General features: G+C 39.8%; 1 protein-coding gene across 1 annotated transcript in view; it reads right to left on the bottom strand.

Annotated features, from left to right (window-relative positions):
- dapk1 (death-associated protein kinase 1) overlaps positions 1-19,540 on the bottom strand; it is a 90,226-nt gene that overhangs the window by 18,966 nt on the left and 51,720 nt on the right. Inside the window, 10 exon segments of the mRNA XM_039803081.1 lie at positions 909-1,007; positions 4,950-5,147; positions 5,666-5,863; positions 6,216-6,314; positions 7,860-7,958; positions 10,944-11,042; positions 14,754-14,873; positions 17,495-17,587; positions 18,465-18,554; positions 18,776-18,821. Of these exon segments, the coding sequence (XP_039659015.1) occupies positions 909-1,007; positions 4,950-5,147; positions 5,666-5,863; positions 6,216-6,314; positions 7,860-7,958; positions 10,944-11,042; positions 14,754-14,873; positions 17,495-17,587; positions 18,465-18,554; positions 18,776-18,821 (1,141 nt within the window).

Below are 19,540 nucleotides of genomic sequence, written 5' to 3'. Positions count from 1 at the left end.
CTGATTGATTAATTAATTCAAATGTATTACTAAAAGTCTTTTAGTCAGTGCACAGCAGTAAAGGCAAGGATAAAATGAATGAATAGCAAAATTGATTTATTTATTTAGCTTTTGAGACTAAAAAAATAAACAAACCTTTTTTTATTTGATGTAATGGTGTAGCTATAAAAACGGACACCTTGTGTTTGAATTTTTCAAAACTATGAGCCACTAATGTACTCAGAGGAAAAAACTGTTTTGTCAAAACTTTGAAGCTACTTAAAGGGAAATTTGGGATTAGAGAGGTTAAGTAAATTTCAAAAATAAAAAGTAAGGAAACCCATTCAGATTTTTAAGCTTTAAACCCACAGAGGCAGAGATTGTAGAAAAGAAAGGTGGTGCCGCTCAGTATCAGGAGGGCCCTGTTAATAATGAATTCCTGCAGATTAAATCCAGTTTAAGTCAAAAAGCTTCCATCAGCTTTTCTACTTTTATTAAGTCTAAAAAGTGAGCAGTGACTCTGCAGTGATGCAGGACACTAACAACTCACCAACAAATGAGCCATTATTTGGAGAAATAGAGACAGAGATGTTTTCAGTTTGTATGTAAGTTGTCATGTAAGTTGTTCATTTCATTCAACCATGGCCAAAGCTCTCAGAAGATTCATATGATAAAATCTATCATGGAGGCAAATCCTCTCTACGTACTAATGTATTCAGCTCTACTGAGAGCAGCAGTGTTCAAATAAAAAAAAAAAAAAGCTTATACAGCGTAATTAACCAAAATGACAAAACGCTGGACTGGATTTTTATTGTACTGCAGTGCCTGAGACAAATTCTCCTCATAACGCATTATGACATATGTTTAGCTCCTGTTTTCTGCGAAGTGAAGGAAACCAGTGAAGAGAAGAAAGCTGTGCAGTGACTTACATTGGTGACGGCGTCAATGTTGGCTCCAGCAAGGCAGAGATGGCGGACAACCTCAAGGCTCCCGTTGTTCGCAGCCATGTGGAGGGGAGTTCTGCCATACTGGATAAAGAGTAAAAAATATGAATAATTTTTGGTTTGACATCTACGATGTACAGAAAAACTGCAAAGACTGTAATTGGCTACATCGTAGAATATTTTTTGTTAAGTTTCATATCAAGTGGGAAATGGATAAAGATCCCACAGGATGAGGCATGGCTGTATCTATTAGATACAGGGGAGCTCGGCTCAGTCAACCTCTGTCAATAATTATAAAAAGAGGCTTAAGCCCTGTCTGATTAACCAAACTTAACTACCTGTATTGATCTGAACTATTCATATCACAATTTGTTTAGCCTTTTTGTCTGTCATATCTACTTACACATACACACATCAGTCCACATATCCTCGTTTTATCTTTATTATTGTAATTTATTTTATGCCTTTGATGTTTATGTAGCCAACCTTTTGCTTTTAACCATAAGGGTTTTCTTAATCTCACCTGCACAATCTTTATTTTTTATTATTTAACTTTTTTGTGTTATTGATTCTTGATTTTATTGTGCAAAATAAACAAATACAAGAATTATCTGGTCCACCTTATATAATCAAAAATGGATGCAAAAGCTGAAGTTATACTGTCTGCACCCACATAGTATACATTTAGTTATCTGCCCATGTCTCTGAAGGTGTGACAGATGTGTTCACGCGTTTGTCGGCTAGGACAAATTCGTATCTTTGTGAACATGGGTAGACAATGACATTTATGTCAGAGAGACCCTGACAGATGCAGAGAGTACAACTTGTGCTTCAAGGTAAAGTCACATTACATTTTCGTTAACTGAAATTGCCCAGCACTTGGCTAGGAAAAGTTAAATTTGTCATCATGTAGGCTTCAATAGAAGTGAAATGGGAGGCAGAGTGAATATTCGTAGGACAAAAATGTAATATGACTGTACCTTTACTTAACCTGCTGCTACAACTTGCGTTATGGCCTCTGTTTGACTGGTAGAAAGGTGCTCCGGTGGGGGTTATGGTAAATACAACTTGTAATCAGAGCAGGAGCACTGTGTTGTGTTCACACTGCACTCTGTAGTTTCCATAATAACAGTAATAATCGCTAAACATCACTATTTTTGACCACAATATAGTCTATAGTAAACCCCAAATACAGACACACCTCTATAAAAGTTTTCTGTGCCAGGAGACCAAAGAAAGGCGTTGGAAAATATCAATACCCTCTACAGAATATGCTTGTTGGAAGGCAGCGTTACAATCAATTCCCTTTTGTCACAACTTAAAACAAGAAGGCTTTCATCCAGTTTTATTCTGCTGTAAACAGAACAGGAGACATTTTCAAATTTCCCCCTCCTCATTTTCCTCCCTAGCGTCTGCAGCAGACAGCGAAGACAAATCCAGGCACAGACTCGGCAATGTGTGATATGCTGCTTCAGAAAACAAAACAAAAACAAGCATAAGCTGAAAATAATGAATAAATCTAAACATATCTGGCAGTGCTGTCTGCTTCTGATGCACATCACTTCCCTGAACTATTCTGGGGAAAAGAAAATTCTGTTCTGAGGGCTACCAGCGTAGAAGAAAAGCAATCCTGTCACAGAACACATTAAAATGGATGGCGTCAAAATAGAAAGTAAAAAGGCAGAAACATTTGTGGGATGTCGTACCTGGCAGAGAGGCAAATATAGATGGGCTCTTGAGTCAAATATTAACTAGGTACTGTACATGAGAACTCCCTTAAAAAGGACCAGTTCACCCAAATAAGAAAAAAGCTTCTTCGTTTGCAGATATCAGAATAGAATCAAAAAAACCATTTTCAGTGCAAAAAATGCTCACAGATTTTCAACTTGAGCTCAAATCAGTTCTGAATTTTAACTACTACTACAGTAAATAGATCTTCACTAAATATTTTTATAAGCAATATACTGAATGCAGGATTTATGAGGCCACTCAAGATTAAAATGGATCACACAGCAAAAATCCTCAGACTGCATGTATTTACAGAAATCCCTTTAATCTCTTTAATATGTTTGCTTTCTATGTTTGTTTATCCATCTGTTTAGCCTGTAGTTAGCTCTAGTTTAGCCTGGATGGAACAGCTAACACTAAATGGCCAAAAGGACTGTTAAAACATGTCATTTCTAAACCAGGGGCATTAATCTGCAGCTATAAAAGCCTGCACTCTTTTAGGAAGGCTTTCCACCAGATGTTGGAACCTGGCTGCAGGGATTTGCTCCTATTCAGCCAAAAGAGTCAGTGTTCCAGTTCATCCCAAAGGTGTTGGCTGGGATTGAGGTAGGGCTGGGACGATTCGTCGACAGAGATGACGTCATCAATTACGTAAATGCGTTGACACAAATAATTTGCGTCTATGCGTCTTTAACTGTGTATGCGTCTTTAACAGACAAAGTATGGATACCTCTACGTTCAACAACACGTTGAGAAAAAGGCTTGCACACGGTCTTCTGAAAGTGTGTAAAGTATTTTACTCTTAATGCCAACAACAACAACGTGGTAGTCTGTAGCCTTTGTAAAATGATCCCTAAGTCAGGATAACAGCAGCAAAACACTGTAAGTTTTGTTCACCTGTGCCTCTCCAGCTTCTCCCGTAGCTCATGCGTATACAGTATGTCCTGCACTGACTTGAGTGTGAGGTAAACTGTGCTGTGTCTCCCCCATCTGTAGCACTGTCTTCGATAATTGCGCAACCAGGCCAGATTGTTTCAGATATCTCATGAGTCCTTTATAACGTCAGTTATAACGGCCCACGTATTAAAAAATTGTCGGGTTTAAATCGGGCTCGGGCTCATAATTCCCTTAGGAAGGAGAGAGAAAAATTGCAATTTTGTTTACTGTTTTTTTATTTTTAAGTTTTTTATTTGTGTATTCCTCCTGAAAGTGACTTGAAATGTGAATTTATTTTATTGTTGGATTTATTTGATACATCTGATTTCATATGTTGCTAAAATTGCACTTTTTTTACTGTAAGATTAAAGGGAGAAGAGCTTTGATGTTAAACAAGAGCTTATTCATTATTTTACCTACTACTGTTAAAAAAAAGCTAATACAGGCTACTCTTTTTGCACTTGCTCTGTTTAACTTTAACTTTAAGTTTTTATTTTTGTATTCCTCCCGAAAGTGACTTTATTTTGTGGTTGGACTGATAGCCTACATCTGGCTTAAGGTTGCACTACAAATTAATTTTACTTGAACAGTGCAGTGTTTAACAATTTTAATAAATGGAGATTTGAACCTTATTGAAATTTGTTTTGTGTAAATTGTTATTAATTGAGCAATGGGAAAATAATCGCTAATTGAAAAATTAATCGTTAGATTAATCGACTAATCAAAAAAATAATCGCTAGATTAATCGTTTAAAAAATAATCGTTTGGGACAGCCCTAGATTGAGGTCAGGGTTCTTGTGCAGGCTAGAAAATCTCAACAATTTAGAGTGAACCCATCAAGGTAGTGAAATGCATCATACAATGCTACTAGCAAAAATGATGTTATTTTTGGTCCTTAATTCTACTAGCAGCTTTTGGTTAAATATTTGCTGGCTTGCTAAACAGCAAAATAAAAAGGGTCAGTTTACGCAATTTGGAAAATGGAATATAATATTGGAACAAGAAGCACCCAATGAACCCAAAGGAGGATCTGGAAAAACCTAAAGTAATGGTGTAGGTAGTTTAATCCCTCATTCAAACTATCCACATGTCAAAGTGTCCTTAAGCAAGACTCTTAACCCCCAAATTAATACCCAAAAGTAAGTCACTTTTGATAAAAATGCCTCTCCCAAATGAGCGTAATGTCATGTGATCTCACTTATCATGAGTGGCATGTAGTCATACAGATTGCCAGATCTCAAAACCTGGTTATACCACTAGAATTACATTATTTATTCTGTTAACCAATGCTGATATTTCAGCCTGATATTTCAGCCATATTCTGAAGAAGCATAGGTGTGATGGGTAGAGGTTTGTCCTCACCTTGTTGGGCGTGTCGAGGCTGGCCTTGGCACTGCAGATCGCCATGACGACCGGCAGGTTTCCATCCTTACAGGCGATGTGCAGCGGCGTGTTTCCATGGCGATCCTGCTGGTCCAGGTGGCAGTGGTGTCTGAGGAGGCAGCGGACCACTTCAACCTGACACCTCCGTACGGCCAGGTGGAGGGCTGTGTGGCCGTCCTGGAGACACACACACAGACACACACAGACACACACACACACAAAGTGTCACATTATTAAATTTTGGCTCTTTTCAACACCTTTCTGTTTATGTGAAACTAACAGCAGGGTTAAAGTACTTTGCAGAAATGAAGGCTTTCAATCAGTCTGTGATGTCCTCAGAGGTGATATGTACTGTATTATTTTTCAAGTGCATACTACACTAGAGATTGGCCTTTAATCAAAAGATCAAACTGTACTTTAATTTTATTTATGTCTTTTTTTTAAATCTATATTTGGGTGCAGTTTTGCCTTTACTAGATAGTACCCAGGAGAGAGAGAGAGAGAGAGAGAGAGAGATAGAGAGACAGGAAACCAGTGCAAAGTGCAGAATAACATGCAACAAAGGTTTCCAGACAGACTCAAACCGGGGATGATGCATCACTTTTTGGCCAGCAGGACGCTCCGTCTGCCACGAAAACAAAATCGTGCAACCATTTAAGGAGTGGAACTGAGCTGAATTGTTCAGGTCTGATCACCTTGTCAGTCGCTTCTAGATCGGCCTTGTGCTCCACCAGGCACTCCACAATATCCACAAAGCCCCGAGCAGATGCTGTCAGCAGCGGACTCTCCCCCTCACGGTTCTTTGCGTCCACGTGGCAGCCTGCATGGCAGAGGGCTCGAGCTACTGGCGAGTATCCGTGCCACGCAGCACAATGCAGCGGGGTCTCCTGCTCCTGGAGATGAAAACGTAGAATGCAAAAGACTAAAAACCTTTGGTCCTTTGGTTGAGGTAAGAAAAAAAAAAACACTGCTTGCCTTTCTTTAAATAACCTATTTTATCTGCTTTTAAAAGTTTAACTGTTTTACCTAACAGTACCTTAAATTCTTATACTGCACTGTAAATTTTATTCTTGACTTTGAATGTTTTTAAATTGTTTTTAATTGTTTTCTGAATGCTCTTTCATGTTTTATGTAAAGCACTTTGAATTGCCCTGTTGCTGAAATGTGCTATATAAATAAAGCTGCCTTGCCTTGCCTTGCCTTGCCTTGCTGTTTTGCTGTATGTGACTGTGTGCATGTGCTTACCCTGTCAGCCAGGTCTGGGTTGGCCCGAATGCTGCACAGATAGCTCACCACATCCACGTTGCCGTAGCGGGCCGCCACATGAAGAGCAGTCTCCCCCGACTAAAGGAGACAACAAAGAATTAACATCAATAAATCAGCAGTTCAAATACACAGAAAAGTTTATGTAAACCACAACTTGCAATAAAATAAAAAAAAGATGTCTTGAGAGTTTTACGTTTTAAGACAAAAGTTAAAAGGTGCTCTAAGCGATGTTGGGTGACGTCACATCTTGTTGACGTTCAAAGTATTGTCAAACAAAACGGAGGCTAGCTCACCTCGCCCTCCTCTTCAGGCCGTCCCCTCCCTTCCGTGCACTAACATCCCAACCCCCACCCCCAAATCCTTCTTGTCGGTTACTGGCTGGAACACTGTTTGTTATGTTTGGTGGTGCAGGTTGGCGCAGATTATTTTTGTTTGTGGAGCCTAGGCTGTCTACAGAGACCACGTTTTATTTTTACAGTGTGTTCAGGGGACAGGCAGCTCGTGGAAAGTGAGGAGACGTTTGCTGTATGTGACTAAAAATGTTGTAGCCTAAAAAATGCGTGGCATCGCTTAGAGTACCTTTAAGTTTAAAGTGACATCCAAGGATATGATGATTTTCCTGTTCGTCATGCCATTTCCGCTGAGTTAGCCACTTTCCCAAACTTCAACTCAAACAAGGCATTCATATTTTACTGTCCTGTTTATGCAGACATAGGACTCGTTAGAAATCGATCCATCAGCTTTAACTTTATGGCTGCCAGTCAGACGGGAAGCTAGCAGAGAAGCTGCTTATGTGAAAAGACACCCGAGACACTGTGTTCGCTTGTAGGTGGGAGAGTGGACAGCTGAAAATAGCATCTAATGGATCTATGTTGGTGAAAAGAAAAACTTTACAAGAGCTATTTAATTAAGGGGACAAAATAAAAGCACAGAAAATATGAAAAACAAATCACTTTGTTGAAAAGGTGTTGAAAGGTCTTTCCCTTTCTTATAAGACAATTACTTGGTCACACACAGACGCCTCAGCTTGTGGTTTCAGGGTTATAGTGATAAGATGATCCTCAGACAGACGAGGAAACCACCAGCAGGTAAAATGATTGAAGGGCTGGAAAAAATGCTTTTGGGAATTTGCCTGCCCAAGCCAGCTCTGTGATCGAGGTTACACCAGCGTCAAAAGCGCACACAACAAACACACACACACACACACACACACACACACACACACACACACACACACACACACACACACACACACACACACACACACACACACACACACACACACACACACACACCCTCTCTTTCTCAGCAAGAACTGTTTCTATAGCAACAGCAAATAAGCTGATAAAATGCCAGAGTAACTGGTTTCCTCCCCAGGTGCTTACTGTGGTGTGGGTGTGGGTGTGTGTGTGTGTGTGTGTGTGTGTGTGTGTGTGTGTGTGTGTGTGTGTGTGTGTGTGTGTATATCTGGGCATTTTGGAGAATCAAAGTAATGCTTCTCAAGAGGTTTGATGGGTAGGAGTGAGTGAGTAATTGCTGATAGATAACAGAGTGTGGTGAGTAGTAGTAAGTATGTGTGTGCGTTTGTATGTGTGAGTGTGAGGAAAAGAGGCACTTGTTCACCTTATCTTGGACATCCAGAGGACATTTCTTGTCATGGAGGAATTTCAGGGTCTCGACGTGGCCATGTCTCGCTGCGTAGTAGATAGCATTGGCTCCGCTCTGTTCAAAAGAGAAGAAAATTCCAAGATTTATCCCTGACCATTACTAGAAAATCAAGCTATCCGGGGATGTGTCTGCAGCCCGGTGATATGAACACATCCCCCTAAAATACTGCACAGCATGTTTTCTGACAAAGAGCCTGGAACTATTTGAGGATGTGCTAGCATCCTGCCTGCCCAGTTAAAGTATTCTTATACAATTTAGAGCTGTACTCGCCAACTTGATGTTGTTAAATGTCAGCTAATGTAACTGTTTAAAACTGAACCTACTAGAAATCTGGTGACAGATGTCTGTGAGGATTTACAATAAATCAAACGATTCCAGATGTACACGTGTAAGATTTGCAGTGAAGGAACTGATCATACTTGAAAAAAAGAAAAAAAAGAAAAGAAAAGAGGACTACGGTCAATGTATTCAAGTTTAGACTCTACTTTTATAATGTGCTCATGTTGCTACAATCCAAAAGAAAACCACAAAAGAACAAACCTCTCCCCAGGGCTTGGCGGTGTGGTGAAATCAATTTTACACTATCAGGTTGGTATGAAGTATATATCACAATGTGGCAAACGTGCAAAATCACACAATAGTTGAACACAGTCTGTTTGGCTGTGCATTACATATGTAGACTAGACTGTATAGGATCAATTTTGAGCAAGAACAATCAGTTGATTCATTAAAAAAATTGAATGCCAATAATCAATAATCAATTAATTGTTTAGGTCATTTTGTTTGACAAAATGCCAAATTTTGAGTTCCAGTTTCTCCCATGTGAATATTTGCTATGAATTTGTGAATATTTATTTCTCTTTCTCTTCTATGACAGTTAACTAAATATCTTCTGTTAAAGTGGACAGAACAAGACATTTAAAGACATCACCTTGGGCTCTGGGAACCCTTTCTCTATTTTTTGACATTTTTTAATCATAATATCATTCAACTGAAAGTCGAAGGACCATAACATTGAAGCACGTGAAACACGTTCTTTAGCAAAAACAGTGACAGTAGTGTTTAAGTAAAAGCATGTTGAATTTATGGAAATTGTTTTTCTCATTTATTTTGCCAAGCAGTTTGTAGTTTACATACAGTGCCTTGCGAAAGTATTCGGCCCCCTTGAACGTTTCGACCTTTTGCCACATTTCAGGCCTCAAACATAAAGATATAAAACTGTAATTTTTTGTGAAGAATCAACAACAAGTGGGTCCCAATTATGAAGTGAAACGAAATTCATTGGCTATTTCAAACTTTTTTAACAAATAAAAAACTGAAAAGTGGGCGTGCAAAATTATTCAGCCCCTTTACTTTCAGTGCAGCAAACTCTCTCCAGAAGTTCAGTGAGGATCTCTGAATGATCCAATGTTGACCTAAATGACTAATGATGATAAATAGAATCCAGCTGTGTGTAATCAAGTCTCCGTATAAATGCACCTGCTCTGTGATAGTCTCAGAGGTCCGTGTAAAGCGCAGAGAGCATCATGAAGAACAAGGAACACACCAGGCAGGTCCGAGATACTGTTGTGGAGAAGTTTAAAGCGGCGGATTGGATACAAAAAGATTTCCCAAGCTTTAAACATCCCAAGGAGCACTGTGCAAGCGATAATATTGAAATGGAAGGAGTATCAGACCACTACAAATCTCGAAGACCGCGCCGTCCCTCTAAACTTTCAGCTCATACAATGAGAAGACTGATCAGAGATGCAGCCAAGAGGCCCATGATCACTCTGGATGAACTGCAGAGATCTACAGCTGAGCTGGGAGACTCTGTCCATAGGACAACAATCAGTCGTATACTGCACAAATCTGGCCTTTATGGAAGAGTGGCAAGAAGAAAGCCATTTCTTAAAGATATCCATAAAAAGTGTCGTTTAAAGTTTGCCAAAAGCCACCTGGGAGACACACCAAACATGTGGAAGAAGGTGCTGTGGTCAGATGAAACCAAAATTGAACTTTTTGGCAACAATGCAAAACGTTATGTTTGGCGTAAAAGCAACACAGCTCATCACCCTGAACACACCATCCCCACTGTCAAACATGGTGGTGGCAGCATCATGGTTTGGGCCTGCTTTTCTTCAGCAGGGACAGGGAAGATGGTTAAAATTGATGGTAAGATGGATGGAGCCAAATACAGGACCATTCTGGAAGAAAACCTGATGGAGTCTGCAAAAGACCTGAGACTGGGACGGAGATTTGTCTTCCAACAAGACAATGATCCAAAACATAAAGTAAAATCTACAATGGAATGGTTCACAAATAAACATATCCAGGTGTTAGAATGGCCAAGTCAAAGTCCAGACCTGAATCCAATCGAGAATCTGTGGAAAGAACGTAAAACTGCTGTTCACAAACGCTCTCCATCCAACCTCACTGAGCTCGAGCTGTTTTGCAAGGAGGAATGGGCAAAAATGTCAGTCTCGATGTGCAAAACTGATAGAGACATACCCCAAGCGACTTACAGCTGTAATCGCAGCAAAAGGTGGCGCTACAAAGTATTAACTTAAGGGGGCTGAATAATTTTGCACGCCCAATATTTCAGTTTTTTATTTGTTTAAAAGGTTTGAAATATCCAATAAATTTCGTTCCACTTCATGATTGTGTCCCACTTGTTGTTGATTCTTCACAAAAAATTACAGTTTTATATCTTTATGTTTGAGGCCTGAAATGTGGCAAAAGGTCGAAAAGTTCAAGGGGGCCGAATACTTTCGCAAGGCACTGTATTTTGATACAGTTCTGTTGGTACAAACTGATGAATTTATGGAATGTATCTATCTATCTAAAGGGCTTTTTTCATGCTATATAAAACATACGGGTGTACTGCAGCATATGCTAGTCTCTACAATACTTTGTGCAGTACAGCTGAGTGCAATGAGTTCATGGGCCCATGTATTTATAGTGTAGATAGCCCCCATCATAATCCAAATGACAGACTGTCACATTCTTCTGCTCGGATGCCTGAGCCACACTGATTGGACCGAACAGATGAGTCTTTACCTTGTCATGGGCCTGGATCTCGGCGCCTTTTCTCATCAGCACCTCAATGATCTGAATGTTGCCACAGCCGGCTGCAATCAGGAGGGGAGGAGTCCCATGCTGCAATATACAAACATTTCGTTAGTTTTCTGTGATCATGATGTGTTTGTGTATCTTTCATGTGGGCTAAAGGTGGAGCTGTAAATCTCCATCTGACAGCATGTAATTACACATAAAGAATTAGTGGACTGTTTTTCTCCCACAGGTTCTTTAAAAGTTCAGGCATTCAGGAAATAAATTTGGACGTATCTAAGGTTTCCAGACAGCATGGACGTCTTATGTTTTTTAGTGTCCTACATGTTGAAAGGAATTCAAACTGAGGTAAAAGAAAAGAAGGAAAGAGGATGGAAGAATGTGGCAAGATGACCCTTTCTGAAGCAGTTCCTAAACTTAAATGTAGAACAAAGTTAAGCTCTCTGTCACTATCTGCACTGTTATTCTCCTCCTCTGCATATTACTACTTTCTCATTCTCCCACTCCTCTTTTCCTTTTCATTTTTCGCTTTTCCTCTACACTTCACTGAGTTTAATAACATAATGTGCCCCCATCGGCCTTCAGCTGTCAGCAATATATCTCTTTCCCGTTTAAACAGCAAGCAGAATGAAGATGAGAGAGTTGGTAAGTCTGGACACGAAACCGTTCTCTGCACTTCACAACTCATTCTCTCATATAATGTATGCAACAGTGGGTCTTTTTTTAACTCAGCATCATTTCTGTAATGTCCTCTTTCTCAAAATACATATAAATAAAAACTAAAATATGTGGGAACTGCCACACTTTGAACTTGTCTGTGTTAATCATTAACATGTTTAATCATTAAGAAGTCTAAATTCTAAAAGATATCTGAAAGTTCTGTTGGGGAAATCCTCCGTGTGTCCCTAAAAAAAGTACCAAAACCTGACTCCAATTACTCTTCCCCGCATATTCTTAAATTGGTTTTACGCCGATCCTACACAAGAATCAATGAGACGATAGTACCATTTTGAACGAGTACGTTTTAATTAGTCAAGCATGAGAGTTACAGACACAGATCTGCAGATCTGTGGGGATCACAAAGCAGAGACTAAGTTTTCCTAGCAACAGACAAATAGTTGGAGCCGGTCCACGTATCTCTTCCGCCGAGTGAGCCCCGTTCTATCCTTTCTATCCTTTCCCTAAACTCTTATACCCCTCCTCGCTCTGGAGCGCTGTCTTCTTCTCCAGCACAGGGACGGTTATATTCTCACAACCCACGCCAGGGTGGAGGCCACTGTGCGGTGTTATTTCTTCTTCTGCTCACACAAGCGGTACATTCTGTTCCTCATTCTACTCGTTGTTTCACAATGTGCTTTTCTCGAGGCCACTGGGACCTTAACTATTTTATAGTTACAGCTTAAGCTAAACCATCTGTGCGTCAGCGTTTCCTTTGTTCGGGGAATGCAGATGTGCCTCGCCCGGAGAACTTTTAACCCAACACCTCTATGACTGCGTGCAACTCCGTTGCACTGAGCACAAAACACTATAAATCATAATCTCTTATGGAGATTTTGGTCTATTTATGTCTGTATCACACCTACAGTATACTTTTTTAGCATATACTAATCTACAGTTCTCAGGCATCCAGGGAAGGGTTAAAGTCAAAGGCAACTGGATTATGGTTAAAAGGTGCCCTGAAGACGTTTCGCCTCTCATCCGAGAGACTTCTTCAACGCAGGGAGGAATGCACAGACATGTATATTGGAGAAACAAAACAACGCCTCAGGTCAAGACTCCGCAGTTTACATTCATTTAAATGGTAAAGGACCATCAGGTACACATTTTAGACAGAGAGGACGGATGGTTGGAAAGGGATGTAAAGGAAGCCATATACACCCGGACAGAGAAACCGTAGCTTAACACGGGAGGAGGTCTGTGACACCATTCCCCCATTTTCAATGCTGTCCTCTCATCTCTTCCCAGGAAACTAAACACAACACATTTGGCCGCATGTGAGAACGCCAACGATGGTCGTCCAGACTTGGCCTTGGTGGGTGTTTCAACGACAAGTCGTTATGTCTCCAACGACCCTAACGACTGTCGTTACGACAGCAAGGAGCAAAGAACAAAGCAGTATCGATCATCTATACAATGACCCCACAGAGGTTAAATAACTAGGTTTCCCTAGCGACCTAAGAAATCTCTCACAAGAGAGACAAAACGTCTTATGTCCAGTTAGTAAAGGAGATTAAATATAGATGGAAAATTGTTTCTTTCTGGCTGACTACAGTCTCTTCTGCTCTTCTGTTTAGGATGGTCATAACCAAGAGACATATCGGTTATCTGCCAGTTTTTATTCAGTGTTTACACTTGATGACTGTTTCCTTACTTCTAAGGAAAATTTGCCAAAACAGAACTAAGGTGAAAAATTGTAATTTGGAGATCATTTATGAGTGATATGAACAACAACAACAACAACAACAACAACAACAACAACATGACTTTCCTACATGCAAGTAGTATCATGTCATAGGAGTATGTTTAAATATTGAAATCTGTTTAGATAGTTTTCTTTTCTCTTTTGTTTTGTTCCATATGTTTTGGCTTTTTGGATTGGGAGGAACTAGTATCCGGTGCACTAGTTGCAGCTTAAAATAACATTTAAAAAAATGAAGCTGTGACTTACACAATCACAATAAATTTCCTTCTTGATCTTGTGATCAGAAACGTCCACTAACTCCCTAAAAGAGGCCGTCATACAGCGTACAACATGTGGACACCCTGACAAATCAGCTAGCTGAGTCACTTGGTCATTCAGAGGAACATTATCAGACTCGCTCTGCTCACTGGCTTTTACTTCATGTTCCGCGAGCTTGGTCTGAACTTGGAAAAAAAAACTGCTTTTAGTTTTAGTGCACCTATCTTGTGGAACAAAAACACAACACCTTCTTAAAATCAACTCACTTATGCCTTTTGGACATTTTAGAAATCAGATGGACCTCCAAACTACTTGTAATTGCTTTACGTAGTAGGGGTGGGAATCAGCAGAGGCCTCACGATACGATATCATCCCGATACTTATGTCACGATACAATATTATTGCGATTTTAAACATATTGCAATATTCTGCGATATATTGCAATTTATTACCTTTTTTTCCAACTTTAAATTTTTCCCAATTTCAAATGATGTCCCCAAAGGACAATTTTGTCAACATTTGTTTTATCTAAAAAGATACATTTCTCTGTTTGTTCATCTCCCTTCAATTGTATTGCTGCAAGATGGGGATTGTCAGCAGACAGACACACATATATCATAAAAGATCGATACTTGGCGTCTGTGTATCGATACAGTATTGCCACAAAAAATATTGCGATACTATGCTGTATCGATTTTTTCCCCCACCCCTATTACGTAGTTGTATTTCTTTTGCATCCTGGTTGTCCTGATCTGTTTATCACATTGTTTTTCCTTTTCGGAAAGTTTTAGTGTCTTTCTATGCTCTTGTAATGGTGTTGCTTCCTTTACTGTGTCGTTTTCTTTGTCTTTGTAATTTGATGTCATTGCAAATGAGTGCTCTCCCTCGATGATCTCTCGAGTATAAATAAAGGTTGTATGAATGAATAGTGATGACACTAAACTAAACTTTTAAAGACATGGTACTGCTTCAAATCATGAGGACGAACATTCTGTTCAGTTAGATTTTCTGAGATTTGGAGTTTTCATTTATTCGAAAAATGACAGAGGAAACATTACACACATCTCATAATAATAAATCAATATAAAACACTATTTCACTATCTCTGTGTTAGTCACCTTGTTGGGCTGGTTGACGTCGTAATTGTTTAAGGAGCCGAGCAGATGCTGCAGACCGGGCACGTTGTCATCGTTTATGGCGTGGATGATGGCCTTCATCACAAAGGAGTCCTCCTCGTCCTAGACGGGTGGGAAAGAAAGTTACTCTCCTACTGTTCACAGGATGATGATCTAATCCTGTGAACATTAATCCTGTGAATTCTTTCTATCACATGCTCCCCCATAAGTCTCTCTTTCATCTTTTTCTCATGCATGAATAAACACAGAAACAAACAGACTTTTCTCTTCCATCTGTAGTTCAGGCTCAAAACATACCAAGACATCCCCCATCTGTGATATGATGTGACCCAATAACCTTCAGCCAGAGTCAGCCGGACAGCACAGAAATCAGCTGTGATGCTCTGCTGCACAAAGAGATGAGGAGAAGGGAAGCAAGGCTGATGTGACGTTTGTTCTGCCAAGCGTGACACTGCAGCTACATTCCTCAACATAACCCCAGTGCCGGGTGAGCCATGACCAAACCACCTCAGAGGAGCTGCAAACACAACACCAATACGTATGAGCAGCAAACCGCCTGCTGGGGATTCACTGTCAACACAGTTTGGGATTTTTACGTTTTTTTGAACATTGTAATTCATGACACAGGATGGAGAGGTTTTACCAATCTACCTCATTGTTTCTTTTGATGGGTAACATTTCCAGAGTAGGCCTCCACTTAAGAACCTCTCCAACAGAAGAGAGACAGTCTTCACATTAAAAGGAGGAAGCAAGGAGGTTGGTATCCAGCAAATAAAGATGTTCAGCAACTCGCAGACAGACTGAAATAACTAGGGTTGGCAGTGGGAATGACTAATGCTCTTCTGTCCCTTAAAAAAACTATTTTGAGGTGTTTTTGTAAAGGTGACTAAACCTTATACGCTTGTTACCTTGGCAGGCACTCTCCAAAAAATGTTCTTAAACCACAGTCATCCATTTCTCTTTGAGCTTCTCTCTTTGTTAATTTGTGTTGCAAGGATTAGCCGATTAATTGACAAGTCCATTGACACAAATGGTTTCAGCTCTACTCGTTGTGCCTTTATTTCAGCCTCATTTTTATAGTTTAGCCACATTTTAGAAATAATAACTACTAAGACATAAACCACTGATTGTGTTTTACAAAAACAAATAATCATCTTCAGCTTTAAGGTCCTTTCACCAAAATTGCAACATGCAAACTGCAAATTTGCAACAGGATATTAATTCCTTTAACATTAATTTTAACACGTTTCCTTCACCAAAACAAACACCATACTGGTGCCCCATGCATAACCATGCAAGGGCCCTATAGGACTTGAAAATGAATTTGCAACAATCGTTTGTGAAACGTGACACTGCCACCATCTCTGATTGGCTTCTTCTCCATAGCAACAGCAGCGAGGCTGAGATGAGTATTATAGTATTTAGAGCCATCTGCCGTACCAAACAGACTGAAAACACATGGTTTCTTAGTAACAAAGTTAAAGCTTTTATAACTGATGGCCAGAACATAAAACTATAGTATCATTAAATTATCCAGTTTCTATGTTGAGGATATTCCTCAAAAATGAGTTTAACAGGAAAAGAAAACGTGATAACTACTTCTTACTCTACTTTGGCACATTTTACAGACTAAACAATTAATCAATAATACTTTCTCAGCTCTCATACCTACTTCACTGATGTGTGCACTTACTCCCACTCTCTGATACAGAGCCTCTAACACAGAGCACAAACAACTTCTTAGGTGAAAATGTACAGAGGGGCCGCTGCACTAAAACCTACTTCTGAGTAGAGTCTTTAAGGTAGTAAGTAAAGCACTTAACCCTGGAGCTGCTCAAGACAAAAGATCTATTAGAAAGCTCGTACTGCTGCTGCAGTTCTGTTTGTGGACTACAGGGGGTGCTTAGTTCTACCTGTCAGCTCACCTGGGACATGAGGAAGTTGCTGCTTAATCCTCTGATGAGGAAACAGGCCTGGCCTTGGCCCGGCTGGTAATGCTTTAGTAAATGTTTAAGCCTCTCACTGAGGCTGCAGTGTTTACATCCCACAGGCTTGTCGGTATCACCATATAGACACACACGTCATTACATCTTTCTTATGTATCACCATTTGTGTACAAACTCAAACAAACGGACTTGTACATTTACACACGTTTCCTTCTGACATTCCTACTGTATAAGCTCAATCAGGGTTTAAGGTTACACACACACACACACACACACACACACACACACACAGTGAAATTCCAACAATTCTACGAACACCTGACCTGTGGCACTGTGGGGGAAACGAGGAACAGATCAATTACACACAGGAGCTCAAGATTCTTCGAGAGATTGTCGAGTCAGAAATACCAGAGCTGTAACTGAGAGCGTGGGGGTACTAATAAGAAAATGCATTTCAATAAAAGTAATCTTCAACAGGAAGAAACTCATTACGCTGCCAATCTCCTGTCAATTACGTTTATTTGGTTAGATAGGACAGGACTGCGGAGATAAAACTAATGGTTCTCTCGTTGTAGAGGTTTTACTCAAGTGCAATGTAAAGCCTTGATGGTGCTAACAGCGGCAAACCCAATCAACTTAATGAATCTAGATCAAGATCTCTGCTGAAGTGAAGTTAAACGGTCCTGCCTGTCCTGTGCCTTCATGTCTTTCTTTACTTGTTCAGACATTATGGCTGCCAGTCAAAGCACAACAGAGAAGCAGATCTTCAGCTCTTACCAACGTGTCATCACTGCGTGCCACGCTTATGTTGCTTCTGGACAGGAAGGAGCGGGACAGGCGGTTGCATAAGGAGATAAGTCGGACGGATTGCTGGAAAAGAGAAAAGAATGGCGGTTCATGAATGAGTAGAACTATAACAAGTTAATGTCAAGTTGTGTTCAGGGGACCATGAACAATTTTCTGCTCTAAATAAATTTACTTCAGTGACTTTACTCATTACTCATTACTTCATACGGTTAGGTGATTTGACTGAAGTGGAGAGTTGGTGCACAACTTTATTTTTTCCTCGAGGAGCAATTTGAGGCAAGCGACAAAACACAAATACACATAAAACATTCATTTAGTCATTAAAAACAATACAACATGTGATGATGTAAGAAAAGAGCTAACAAACACAAGGGTTAATAGCAGAGGCCAATCGGTAACTGGCCAACAATATCCTACACCAGAAAGGCACATTCTGCCAAAACGTTCAAATTCTTACACATGGTAAACTGACCATCTCTTCCTCACAAGGTTTATAAACCTGTCACTTTTTAAATCTCACTTTAATAACTATATCCACGTCCCTGCTTTGAAAAATCAAGGTTACTGAAAAGCCAGAAGCATCTAGTGTGCCAGACTCGAGGACAAAGACAGAGACATGGCATGACAGCACTGCCGAACCACCACAGATTAAACAATCCCAGTGTTTTGCGCAGGCTAAGAAGCAATGCTGGGTCAGCCGTGAAGAACTGAAACAGACAGGGAGACGACCAGTAATGCAGCACTGGCAGTAAATCTAATGGTTACGGAGAGCCTGTAGCAATTGTGATGACATCTAAGGAAGGTTTTTTTTGACAAGGAGCTATCAAAGTGAAGCGTTTTGGGGATGTGATGAGTTACTGGGCAAGTTTTGTTGTCTTTCTCAAAAGTTAAATTTGGGTGTGTGTGAAAATCAGAGATGGTATCAAAGAAGAGCACTTACTTTCCATTTCCTTCGAGCTGCAAACTTCTTGAACTTCTCCATGTTGACAGCCGATTCCTTTCTGCTCAGTGCTTGCTGAGTGTCTTTTGGCTGATTTCACAAACACAACAAATGTATCGGTAGAAAAATGCTCATGAGAATATTCTTGACAAGATAGATTTGCTACAGGATCAGATGAGGCTTTGCATTCCGAGCCATTTCGAATATATACTGTGACAAAATAAAAAAAGAAAACATTTAAAATTTTACAGAATAACAAATGTTTTAAATGAAATAGCGATGCCATCAATCAGCTATCAAAAGAGTCCAACCTTGATCCAGGGGTGCTGGAGGCTGTCCTGAATCGTCATTCTCTTTCTGTAGACAGAAAATGTATAAATGTGTAAAAATAAAGGAGAATATTTAGAGTGTTTTTAGATATTTTGCTGTTCCAGAGTTGATAGATAACAGTCTCATTCAGGGTTTTCTAGTGACACAGCATTTTAATGCTCAAAGCAGTGAGTGTATATGGCCACGGATACACAGAGGTATTAGCAGAGTTCACTTTTAACCAAACTATAAATTAATGTAGATTTTTTTTTTATTCTATTTTTTAAGAGGAAGAAATATGCCCTCATCTACAGCTGGCATTAAAACAACAATCCCATGTACTCAAGTGGGTGGTTTAAAATAAATAAAGCCTTTAATAAATATGGACTAGTGAATTATAATGTATAAAGTACCCGCACTTGCCTTCGTCCAGGTGTTTTGACAGTCAAAAGTAACTGGAATTGGATTTTTTCATGTCACATCCCACACATGGATGAGGGCAACAGCATATTTCTTTCTCTTTAAAATTATTTATTTTACACTCCCAGTGGTTGTGAGGGATACCAGAAGCACATGTTTGTTTTCCTTTATTTCTGTCAATTATATCTTTAACTGATAAATGCAACTGTCCTCCTGTTTGTAGTCCGAGACAATGATGGCTGTCAACAGTCCATGAAAGCTGTGGACAAGTGAAATGAGGAATTACTGAACACAGACAGCAAACACAGCTGTGTGCAGACAGATATAAGAAAGCCTCACTCCCATGT

The sequence above is a fragment of the Perca fluviatilis genome, chromosome 6 (genome assembly GCF_010015445.1).
Source record: "Perca fluviatilis chromosome 6, GENO_Pfluv_1.0, whole genome shotgun sequence".
Taxonomy (NCBI): Eukaryota; Metazoa; Chordata; class Actinopteri; order Perciformes; family Percidae; genus Perca; species Perca fluviatilis.
This window is presented reverse-complemented; position numbering and strand designations above follow the sequence as displayed.